This window comes from Mus caroli, chromosome 18 (genome assembly GCF_900094665.2).
Source record: "Mus caroli chromosome 18, CAROLI_EIJ_v1.1, whole genome shotgun sequence".
NCBI classification, from domain to species: Eukaryota; Metazoa; Chordata; class Mammalia; order Rodentia; family Muridae; genus Mus; species Mus caroli.
Window position 1 is genome coordinate 64,141,644 of NC_034587.1, and position 12,670 is coordinate 64,154,313.

The window sequence follows — 12,670 nt, forward strand, 5'->3', positions numbered from 1 at the left end:
ACCCACAGCAATTTACTAATCACCTCTCTATAACAACTATAAACTATAGCAACATAAATGGCCTGAATGCATCCATAAAGAGACACAGGCTGGGGGATGAAAAGACAGCTTAGTGGTTAAGAGCACTTGCTGCTCTTGCACAGGACCCAGGCTGGATTCCCAGCATCTAGGCCAGATGGCTCATAAGCCTGTAACTCCAGTTTCAGGGGATCCAATGACCTCTGACCTCGGGAGGCATTGGCAAACACATGGTACACATGAATCACATATGCACACACAAATACACATAAATAAGAAAAATGTATACAGACAGACTGACTGGATTAAAACGGAATGAAACGATGGTGCAGCTGCTTGTGGTTGAGGAGAAGGTTTTTACTGTAGATAAGCAGAGAACAACCAGAGGTATCTGCAGGAGAGGAACAGCAGGGAGAGGAAGCACAACACTAGTTATGGCCAGCAGACTAAGAGAGGGCCAAGAGGACGGAGAGCAGAAGACCAAGAAGGCAGAGAACCACGAGAAACAAGGGGCCCACAGCTGAAAGGGCAGGGCTGCAGGAGAATGAGAGCTAGGTTAAGGAAGCCCAGGAGCTGGAAAGGGTTAGGATAAAGGATGGGTGAGAAGAGCTGAGAGGAAGGGCAGGTTCTGAGCGACCTAGAGACCACCATTTGTTTTGATGTGCTAAGGAACACACAGCCATTTGTTCTGGGGTTTTTCGGGCCTGACAAAACTGTATCTAACTTCATTGTCTCTATGAACACATCTTACTGGTAAAGACACCAACAAATTGAGAGTAAAAGGATGGAAGACATTTATCACGCCAATAGAAACTGAAAATAAAACTGGAGTAGCTATTCTAGAAAGTGCTGGAAATACCACACACACCCTCCCCAAAACCTGGAACAAATATATGAATTCAGAAACACAGCAGGATACAAATTCAACTCACAACTGCCAACAGCACCCCTGGGCAGAGTGGTAGCCGGGCAGGTTCAAAGGAAACCACCCAGCCCCCATTCTCCTCTGCCAAAGGAGCCATTTCCTTATCACTGACAGAGAGGGACAAATGGCTCTCTAAGATAGCCTACTAGCTATAAACCTCCCGACCATGGACTTCCCTTCCCCCACTCTTGGTCCCACACAACCGTCTGTTTAGGCCGTGCTCTTCCATCTTTTGGCTCCTTCTCCTCTGCCCACACTTTGTCTCCCTCTCTCACTCTGCCCATCTCTCTCCTCTCATGGTCAATTCCATGCAGGCCATGTTCAGGCTACTTTCTCTCCCTGCTCCAGACTCTTCTAGATGCCTCTGGCTGTCGTTTCTCTCATAGCTACAATAAAACCTCCTCAACCATCTTTTGGAGTGGTCATAGTGTCACTTTATACAATATATGCCTGTAATTAATTACAGCACCTAGGAAAAAAACAAGAGGCAGGAGGATTGCTGTAAGTTTGAGGCCTGCCTGGACTACATCTCAAGCTCCAGGTTAGCCAAGGCATCACATAAGGAGACCCTGTCCCCCCTTATATGTAGCCTTAGGAGTAGTGAGATGGCTCAGTATGTACAGACACTTTCTGCAAGCGGACACCCTGAGTTTGATCCCTGAGACCTACAGAGTAGAAGGCAAGAACTAATTCCCACAAGGTGTCCTCTGACCTGCACATATATACACAAACAGACATATTAAATAACTGTAAAAATAGCACTTGGGAGCCAGAGGCAGGTGGATCTCTGAGTTGAAGGCCAGCTTGGTCTACAGAGTGAGTTTCAGGAAAGCCAGGGCTTACATGGAGAAACCCTGCTTTGAAAAAGCCAAAAACCAAAACAAAATGAAGAATTAATAATAATAATAACAACAACAACAAAAATAATAAATCAGTAATGTGTCTATGTACTAGCAAGAGGTAATCTGTAAAGGAAATTAAGAAAATAGTCGCACTTACAATAGCAAGCAGAGTGAAATATGTAGGGACTAAATTAAAAGAATTAAATTAAATTAAATTAAATTAAATTAAAAGAAATGCACAAGGAAAGCCATAAAGCATGTAGAAATAAGAAAGACGAAAGAAAATCTGCACTCACAAATCGAACGAATTTATACTATTATGAAAGCGATCGGAAGACTTAATGTCTAAAAGGTTTTTTTGCAGAAATAGAAAACCATTCTTGCAATTTACACCGAGTCTCAAAGGAACAGCCAAAACAATCCTGAAAATGGTAACAGAGTTGAAGGACCCACACACTACAAAGTTATAGCACTCAAAACTGTGATTAAAAGACAATGGAATAGGGGCTGGAGAGATGGCTCAGCAGTGAAGAGCACGGGCTGACCTCTTCTAGACGTCCTGAGTTCAAATCCCACCAACCATATGGTGGCTCACAACCATTCATAATGAGATCCAACGCCCTCTTCTGGTGTGTCAGAAGACAGCAGCTACAGTGTACTTAGATACAATAATAAATAAATCTTTAAAAAAATTTTAAAAAAAGAGAGAGAACTGACTGCTCTTCCAGAAGTTCTGAGTTCAATTCCCAGAAACCACATGGTAGCTCACAACCATCTCTAAAGGGATCCGAAGTCCTCTTCTAAAGTGTCTGAAGACAGCTACGTGCACATATATACATTAAAAAAAATTAAATCTTTAAAAAAAAATGGAATAGAACAGACAACACAGAAACAAATGGAATCAAATGATTTCTGGCATGAATGTCAAGACCATTCAATGGGAAAAGGAATGTTTCCAGTAAACATGGATACCCAGTTTAAGGCCCATTCCAAGATTTGGAACCCATGCCTGACACTGCCCAGGTGCCCAAGATTCTGAGACTCGGTAGGCCATGGGCCTAGAGGAAAAGGACCATAACAATAAAGTGACTCCTAAAGACATTCTGTTATGCCCATAGATCAGTGCCTTGCTCAGCTGTCATCAAAAAAAAAGCTTCTTCCAGCCGTAGAAAGAACAAGCACAGAGACTCACAACTGGACACTGTACAGAGTGAGAGACTGACACATTTGTTCCTAAATGGGATGTCCATCAAATCCCTCCTTTCAGGGCTTGGGCAACCCTGTGGGGAGGAGGCATAAAGACTACCAAAGCAGAGGGGATGAAGGACATCCAGGAAACACTGCCTTCCAGACAAAACTGGCACACATATGAACCCACAGAATTTGTGGCAGTGTGCACAGGACCTGCACTGGCTCAAGACAGACGGGTCCCAGTGCTGAGAGAGGAAATGGACATTTGACTCCCAAATCCAGAAGCTATCTCCAAACCACAAATGCTTTAGAAGGAAAAGTTAGTTTCTCCAATGAAATCTCACTGGGTAGTAACTACACTTAAGGAGGGCCCTTTTTTGTTGTTTTTTGTTTGTTTAAGGGGGGGGTCCTTATATGAAGGTATATAAACTACACTTACATGTTGGGTCCAGCAGCAGATGGCCAACACAAAACAAACTCAATGGTGCTTTTGTCGATTTTTTTAAAATCTCATTTTTGTTTTGATTGGGAATATTTTATCTTCTTGGTCTTTTGTGGCTTTTGATTTAGTGATTTTTATGAGATATGTGTGTGTGTGTGTATCTGTGTGTGTTTCTTATGCTTTTTAATTGTGTTTTTTTTTTAATATTTTTTTTTAAGATTTTTTTATTTATTTATTATATGTAAGTACACTGTAGCTGTCTTCAGACTCTCCAGAAGAGGGCGCCAGACCTCGTTACGGATGGTTGTGAGCCACCATGTGGTTGCTGGGATTTGAACTCTGGACCTTCGGAAGAGCAGTCGGGTGCTCTTACCCACTGAGCCATCTCACCAGCCCTTAATTGTGTTTTTTAGTTACTCTGTTTTTGTTTGGTTTTGCCTGTTTGTTTTCTAAAGAAGAAAGAATGAGACATTTAAGAGCAAGAAAATGAAGACCTGAAGTTGGACGGGTGAGGAGGTAGGGTGGATCTGGGGGAAGGGAAACTGTAATCAGAATATATTATATGAAAGGATTTATTTTCAATAATAAACGATAAAAAAACCCTATGAGCAAAAGGAGTTGAACCTTATGTAACTATGTAAATCTTTTACCTAAGTATATGAGAAATTAACTCAAATCAAAGTCTTAAGCTGCTTGTGGACGTTGTACATCGTGGTGCGGAGCCTAGTGCGCACCACGATGTACAACGTCCACAAGCAGGTGTTTCTTATGCTTTTTAATTGTGTTTTTTTTTTAATATTTTTTTTTAAGATTTTTTTATTTATTTATTATATGTAAGTACACTGTAGCTGTCTTCAGACTCTCCAGAAGAGGGCGCCAGACCTCGTTACGGATGGTTGTGAGCCACCATGTGGTTGCTGGGATTTGAACTCTGGACCTTCGGAAGAGCAGTCGCTGCTTGTGGACGTTGTACACGTGGTGCGCACTAGGCTCCGCACCACGATGTACAACGTCCACAAGCAGAAGTGAGTTCCAGGATAGCCAGGGCTACACAGAGAAGTCCTGTCTCAAAAAACAAACAAACAAACAAACAAACAAACAAACAAACCAACCTTTAAAACACTGCACTATGGAACTAGAGCGGTGGCAGAGTGGTTAAAGCTGCTCCCTACTCTTCCAGAGAACCCAGGCTGGTTCCCAGTACCCATGTCACCTCCAAAGGCAGCTCACAACCTATGACCCAGCACTGGGGGATTGTCGGCCTCTTCTGAACTCCACAGGCACATGCGCTCACATGTGCACATGCCCATACACAAACCCACATGATTTAGAATAAATCTTTTAGCCAGGCAGTGATGGCACCTGCCTTAAATCCCAGTATTTGGGAGGCAAAGGAAGATGGATCTCTGTGAGTTCAAGGACAGTCTGGTCTTCAGAGTAAGTTCCTGAACAACCAGAGCTACACAGGGAAAGCCTGTCTTGAAAAACAAGAAAACTAGTAATAATAGTAATTTTAAAAATCTTTATTAGTCGGGTGTGGTGACGCACGCCTTTAGTCCCAGCACTCGGGAGGCAGAGGCAGGCGGATTTCTGAGTTCGAGGTCAGCCTGGTCTACGGAGTGAGTTCCAGAACAGCCAGGGCTACAGAGAGAAACCCTGTCTCGAAAAACCAAAAACAAACAAACCCCAGCCTGCACTATCCCCCAATAAATCGCATGTGCTGGGTTTCTGAGGCTTTTCTCAATAGTTTAAATTATGTGTTAGGAATACCTATCAAACAGTGAGAAGTCACTCTCTCTCTTTCCAAAGTGAATTTCAACTACTTCAACATGTAAAGTGTTAGGAAAATAACAAGAGAATCAAGGAATCAAACGGGGCCCACTGAACTCTGGCTGTGTATAACTACAGTTATGCAGCCAACTGCTGGTGACTCTCTGATAGAAACAGTAAAGGAAAATAGCGAACTCAACCTTCTTCTTAAACTACCTTTTTTTTCTCCAACAGCTTCCTTAGGTTCACTGGCCTTTTTTCCATTTTTCCCGTTAGGAAAGTACTTTTCAAATCCTGTTAGAAAAGATAAAAAATATCTTCAAACTAAAATTCATCAGATTTTGTGCATATTATTATAAAGCTGCTGACACAGCACTAGAAATCATAATCTTCCTCTTGTAGAAATACATCAAAGTCTAAATAAATAATACAGTTCACAATCCGGCCGTGTCAATTCCACCAGCTGTAAGATGTTCTCTTCTAAGTGACATAATTTCCCCTGCTACCGGCAGACAGAAGCTGAAGTCAGGGTGTGGACAGAGCAGACAACAGCTAGTCACCCTGAGGTCAACCCTATGTACCCACATAGGAAGCCCCTCCTCCCAAGGCATGCACCATTAGCAACACACAGCACTAGAGTCAGACCTAAGGACTTACCTTTGGGAGGTCGAGAACAGAATCTTTGATAAGCAGCAATTACATCCCTCAGCAGAGAACGCCTGCTGCTTGCTGTCTGGACAGTAGCATACTGATAGAGCTGCAACATGACATTAAATGGGAGCATGAAGCTATTTTACAAAACAGAGGGGAAGGACCTCATTCTGACACCCTAAAGCCAGATGTGAACCTCCCTTTGGGCTTCATGTCACAAAGCTACTCTATGCTAGCAACAGAAGCAGGAGATAGGCAGTAACTACCCAAAAATCATGGGTGCTTCAAAGTCAGACACAAGCCTGGACACAGTCCACGCATAAAGACCTAAGGACACAGTCATTCACTTGGCAATGTTTATCTGATTTATAACACCCAAAAGACAACTTTAACCCAAACTGCTGTTTCCTGCTGACTCATTTTCAGGTACTTACCTGAAGTTACAAGCCAGTGCTGCTTATAAACAATGGTAACTTGATCTCACTTCTGTGATGAGAAAGGTCAGGGATAAATGTCACTGACAGTCCTTACACTAGCCAACTGCTAAAGCCCTTGCACACTGCTAGTGAGATGTAATGAATGACCAAACCATTTTGGAACACAGTTTGGCAAATCTCAACACGTTTAATATTGGAGGGCGTGAGGGCAGGGAGTGAGACAGTTTAGTGGTTGAAGACACTTGCCACCAAGACTGACCACCTAAGTTCAGTACACAGACTCACATAGAAGAAGGAGAAAACCAACTCCCACAAGTTGTCCTCTGACTTCAAGTGCTATGGATCACACATGTACACACACACACACACTCCAAATGTAAAAAAAAAAAAAAAGGTTAGCATAATACCAAAGGACCCAAGCAATTCCACTCCCTCCCCTTAAAAAACCTGATGAAATGACTATTCAAAAATATACACACGCTGGCAGTGGTAGCACACGCCTCTAGTCTCAGCACTCAGAATACAGATGCAGGCAGATCTCTGTGAGTTTGAGGTCAGCCTGGTCTACAGAGTTTCAGGAGAGCCAGAGCTACACAAAGAAACCCTGTCTAGAAAAACAGCAACAACAACAAAATACACACAAGCTCACAGCTACATAATTCATAATAGTAAAAATGCTACTGATTCAAATGGTCATCAGCTACTAAATGAACAGACAGGAAGTGGTAATGCACTCACTACCTGGAATGCTTTGAATATGCTTGGCCAAGGGAGTGGCACTATTTGGGGGTGTGGCCTTGTTGGAGTAGGTGTGTCACTGTGGGCATGGGTTTTAATACCCTAGTCCTAGCTGCCTGGAAGTCAGTATTCTGCTAGCAGCCTTCAGATGAAGATGCAGAACTTTCAGCTCTGCCTGCACCATGTCTGCCTGGACACTGTCATGCTCCTGCCTTGATGATAATGGACTGATCTCTGAACCTGTAAGCCAGTCACAATTAAATGTTGTCCCTATAAGAGTTACCTTGGGCCGGGCGTGGTGGCGCACGCCTTTAATCCCAGCACTCGGGAGGCAGAGGCAGGTGGATTTCTGAGTTCGAGGCCAGCCTGGTCTACAAAGTGAGTTCCAGGACAGCCAGGGCTACACAGAGAAACCCTGTCTCGAAAAACCAAAAAAAAAAAAGAGTTACCTTGGTCATGGTGTCTGTTCACGGCAGTATAGCCCTAAGACAGAAGTTGGTACCTGGGACTGGAGTATTGCTGTGACAGGCCTGTCCATGCTTTCATCTGGAAGAGTGTGGATTTGGGGAATTTGGATTTGGAAAGCAGTGGAATGCTTTACATGGGGCTTAATGGGCCATCCTAGTAGGAATATGGAAGACTTTGTTACTGAGTGATTTGAAGTGTGCAGACCCGGCCCAAGAGGATTCAATGGACAGCTATTTTTCCATAGGTGGCCTAGAGACTGTTTTTGTGGTGTTTGGGGAAGAATGTGGCTGCTTTGTGTCCTTGTCTGAAGAGTCTGCCTGAGGCTAAGGTAAAGAGATTTATATTAATTTCATTGACAAATGAAGTCTCAAAAAAGTCCAGCAGGCTTTGTGCTATGGTTAAGTCTCATGAAGAGCATTTTGAACAAGCATAGCAAGCTTAGAAAACGAAAATATGGGGCTGGCGAGATGGCTCAGTGGTTAAAAGTGCCGACTGCTCTTCCGAAGGTTCTGAGTTCAAATCCCAGCAACCACATGGTGGTTCACAACCATCCGTAACGAAATCTGATGCCCTCTTCTGGAGTATCTGAGGACAGCTATAGTGTACTTACATATAATAAATAAATAAATCTGAAAAAAAAAAAAAAGAAGAAGAAGAAACTGGGCTGGAGAGATGGCTCAGAGGTTAGGAGCACTGACTGCTCTTCCAGAAGTCCTGAGTTCAAATCCCAGCAACCACATAGTGGCTCACAACTATCTGTAATGGGATATGATCCCCTCTTATCAAAGATAACGACAGTACTTATATAGATTAAATAAATTAAAAAAAGAAAACGAAAATATAAAATATATGGTTGGAGTATTAAAGTGGCATCAGGAAGTGAAATAGAGCTGAATCCTGTGTTCAGGATATTAAATTGAATTAAGGGAGTAATGACTTTGCGGATAGATCCTACCCAGCTACATTTAGATCCAGGCATGGTGGTACACATATTTAATTCCAGGAGATAAAGCCAAGCAGTTCTCTAAGTTCACAGCCAGCCTAGAACACAGCAAGTTCTAGGTGAAGAAAAGCTTAAGTCCAGGCTTGGTAGGTAACACTTTTAATTCCAGTGCTTAGGAGACAGGTATGCAGAGCTCTGAGTTCAAAGTCAGTTTATGGAGTAAGTTCCAGGACAGCCAAGCTCAGGTTGTGAAGGAATTGGAAAACAGAAAGCTAGAGATAATGTAATAGAGCAAGGGGGCCATGTTCCAGCTCTAGCAAGCAGCAGAACTTGACAGCTTTGGCCATGTGGCTCTGGTCTCTAAAAGTTCAGAATAGAAGGAACTACTGGGACAATTGATGCTGAAGCTAAGAAATTAGCGGTGCTTAAGAAGAGACCAGCATCACTGAGGTGACATCTTTTGGGAAGTGTTTTCTGAGAGCACAAAGAAGCTGTGTTTCAGATACAGCCAATGCTGCACCTCATGCTGCAGCTGGACTTGGTAATGTGTTAAGGGTCACCCAGGTGGTACTGGTTTTGAAGACATGAAGGGGTCATGAAGAGCAGGTGAGGCTCGTTACTGTGAGAGGCCATGGAAGGCCACTGGTAAAGGTGCAGCCTTAGTTGTAGTTGATGCCCAGAACTGAAAGGGTCATGTAAAGGAGTTGAGGTTTGGCACCATGAAGAGAGCCTCTGAGAGGCTATTGGTGAAGCCTAGTTGTAACAGAACGCCCTAGTGTACTGGAGATGACAGTACCATGTGATGATCACCAAGAACAGCAGCGAAGTGGAGTGGATCAACCTGAGCTTAGAGTGCTACAGAGGGCAGAGCTGGAGATGTGATGCCAGCCCTTCGGAGGATACCCCGACACTGAAACAAGAAGCTGTAATGTTGAAGTTGTCTTGGTGACCCAAAGATGTTAAAGATACCACAGCTCTGGGATACGTGCTGAGGAAAGCTGCTAAGAGGGAGTGGAACCAGCTCAGGAGAAAGTTTGTTGCAGTCAACAAAGATGAAAAAGGAGCTGGAGATCTGAGAACCACTTTGACATCAATCGTGGAGATGTTTGTAGTTTGCCCAGCTGGTTTCCTGTCTTGCCTTGGGGATTACAGTTAAGTGATTGGATGAATCTCAGAAGCGACTTTGAACTTTGGACTAAACATTGTTGAGACTGCTATAGACTACAGGGACTTTGGAAGTTGGACAAAATTTACTTTTTTATTATGCTATGACTAGGCATGACCCCCTTAGATTCATGTGTTTGAACAAGCCTATGGGGACCAGGGAGTGGAAATGTGATGGTTTGAATATGTTTGGTCAAGTGAGTGGCACTATTTGGAGGTGTGGCCTTGTTGGAGTAGGTGTGTCACTGTGGGTATGGGCTTTAATACCCTAGTCCTAGTTGCTGCTGTAAGTCAGTATTCTGCTAGCAGCCTTCAGATGAAGACGTAGAACTCTCAGCTCTGACTGCACCATGCCTGCCTGGACACTGCCATGTTCCTGCCTTGATAATGGACTAAACCTCTGAACCTGTAAGCCAACCCCAACTAAATGTTGTTCTTATAAGAGTTACCTTGGTCATGGTGTCTATTCACAGCAGTAAAACCCTAACTAAGACACCACCTTCATATTACCTATAATGCGTAATACAAGGGAACTGTTCTCTAAGTTGTTATAGGAACGACACTGTATTTTCCAGGAGGAAAGTTTCTCCATGTTCAATGCTCTCAATTCAAAGTACTGATGTGGAGGGTTAGCTGTAGAGAAACGTAGACAGCACAGAAGCGAAGGGACACTTCTTCATGTCACAACACATGACAAGTCTCTTCAGCTTGGTATGGAACCAGACACATAAGTTACACTACACAAATACTGTCACCTCCAAATGCCATATTGGGGGCTGGAGTGTTTAATGCCCTCTGGGGACTGAGGATGTAGCAGTTGGAGTGGTTGTCTAGAATGTACAAGCCCTGGGTTTGATGCCCCAATACCACGAATAAACCAGGCCTGGGCCAACACCCAGGAAACAGAGGCAGGAGGATAACATGTTCAAGGCTATCCTGGGCTATATACATTCTGTACAGCAAAGAAATGTTCAGGTGTCCCTCCACAAGGGGTATACATCACGCACAGGCATACCAATTAGCTGTAGCTGTCCAAATGAGGACTTGTGTCTCAGTGTTCACTGGTGACGCACAGGGACAACCGTCCCACTAAGGCCTTTTATGAGATTCAGTCTCACAAACTAGATCCCTGAGTCCAATGTCCACTGACTATAAAAGGGAAGGAATCAGACAAGCAAGGTAAGACGGGAAAATGGTCAAACACTGAACACATGGTCTACAGCAGGGCAGTACCTGTATGGGTACAAACGATGAGGACTCCGATGCAGGGATGAGAAGTAAGCTTCCAAGTTAAGTGTCACACACGGGTACCCTCAGCCATCCTTACACATGGCTTCAACTCTCATATCCGCCAACCACTGGTGAAAAACACTCAGAAAACAATAACAACAACAACAACAACAAAACCAACCAAAAATTTACATGAGTTGGTGTTGTGGTGGATAATTGTAACCCCTACACTTGAGAGATGGGAGATAGGATCAGTAGTAGTTCAAGGCCAGCCTCAGCAATGAGGAATGTTTGAGGTCAATTTAGGGTTTTTTGTTGTTGTTTCCTGTGTGGGGAGAAGTTGGCTGGGTTGGGTTGGGGTCATTATTCATTGAATAGTAGGTAGGATATAAAGCCTATTTACTGACCGTTTACAACACATTAGGTACTGAAGTAATCTAGAGATGGGCGTATAGTCGAAGAACCAGCATGATTAGAAGGACCAGGTAGGAGATACAGGAGGCTAGCATGGGCTACTACACAGTAAGCCCTCATCGCAGAAATCCCCAAACAAAACATAAACAAACCAAAGCACAGAGGAGGGTGTGCATCCTTTGAGTTTGGTAAGGGTCCACGCATCCATCCCCTCCGGATACTGAAAGGCTGCTGTACTATGTACTATTAGTTTCTAAGTGAAGGGGCTGGACTAACCACCTCAAGGCCGCTGGACAGTAAGTGGTCAAGTCAGTGACCAAGGGACCAATCACATTCCTCAACCGCCATGCTATGTACCTCTGGGTAAAACCTGGGCTGGGCTGGCAGACTGCAAGAAGCTGTGTCATGGTCCTGCTAACAGCATCACTTCAATAAAATGCACCAGATAGGTAGTGTGTGGCCCTACACCAGCAGCCAAAGCCTCCGGATGGGCGCTGTTACGCAACTAACTACATAGGTCCTACCCTGAACAATATATATTTTGACACTAGTGATATTTGCCGATTTGTATTCAGGGTGCCAGCCACGGCCCCCTTGTTCAACACATAGGAAAGGGAGGTGCCACAGCCCTCTCTCTCCCCTCCAGCTCGCCGGTGCAGTCCACTAGTCTATCCTTTTCCAGTGCCACGAAAGCCAACGAGACCAAGGCAGCGAGGAGCAAAGCCAAGGCGTGACCTTCCCGGGCTCCGGGAGCCACTCTCCGCAGCGAGGTTCTCAGGGCCCCGGGGTCAAGAGAAACACCGCCCACGGGGACCAGGAGACTCAGGCCGTCACGCGTCCCGGGCCGGTGACCTTGACACCTGCGCCGGAGCCGGAAGCCGGGCCGGAGGGAGCAGCAGCGACGCGGGTACTCACCGTACGGAGGCAGGGCCGCCGGCCGGGACCCAGGCAGCCGCTGGGCACGAGCAGGGGAGGAAGGCCGCGACGGCAGCCGCCCCGGCTCCACAGCAGCAGGCAGCGGTGGGCCATGGTGGGCCCGGCCCGCTCTCGGGCGCGCGCAGGCACGGAGCCAAGGCGGGCGATCGGCGGCCCGCAGCTTTCGCGGCTTCCGCAGCTTATCGGTTCTCCGGGAACTGCACGCCACCGGCGCAGGAGACCCGCGACGGAACGCGAACCCACGCTCCACGCGTGCTCGCCAGGCTCCGCCTCGGCGTGCGGACGTCGACGTGCCCTCTAGGCGGCCGGCCACGCCCTCGGGTCCGGAGGGGGTGGGGGGGAAGGGACGCGTAACCGAGCTGGAGGCGGGAGCAAAGGGAAAGTGGGGCGGGGTGAAGGGCGTGGCCGGCCTATTAAAGAGCTGGAGGGGCGAGATTGGGTGGGGCCAAAGGAGGAGTGGCCGGGGGGTTAGGGCGGAGTTGGAAGACTGGGGAGGGGCGG

The 12,670-nt window shown here is 45.6% G+C and overlaps 1 protein-coding gene across 1 annotated transcript in view; it reads right to left on the bottom strand.

The window, feature by feature from the left end:
* Window positions 1–12,462, bottom strand: part of Afg3l2 (AFG3 like matrix AAA peptidase subunit 2) — a 44,339-nt gene extending 31,877 nt beyond the window's left edge. Inside the window, exons 1-3 of the mRNA XM_029471820.1 lie at window positions 12,149–12,462; window positions 5,846–5,945; window positions 5,292–5,482 (exon numbers count right to left, since the gene is read on the bottom strand). Coding sequence (XP_029327680.1) covers window positions 5,292–5,482; window positions 5,846–5,945; window positions 12,149–12,262 — 405 coding nt within the window. The 5' untranslated portion in view covers window positions 12,263–12,462. The remainder of the gene's footprint in view (window positions 1–5,291; window positions 5,483–5,845; window positions 5,946–12,148) is intronic.
* Between the last annotated feature and the right edge of the window lie 208 nt (window positions 12,463–12,670).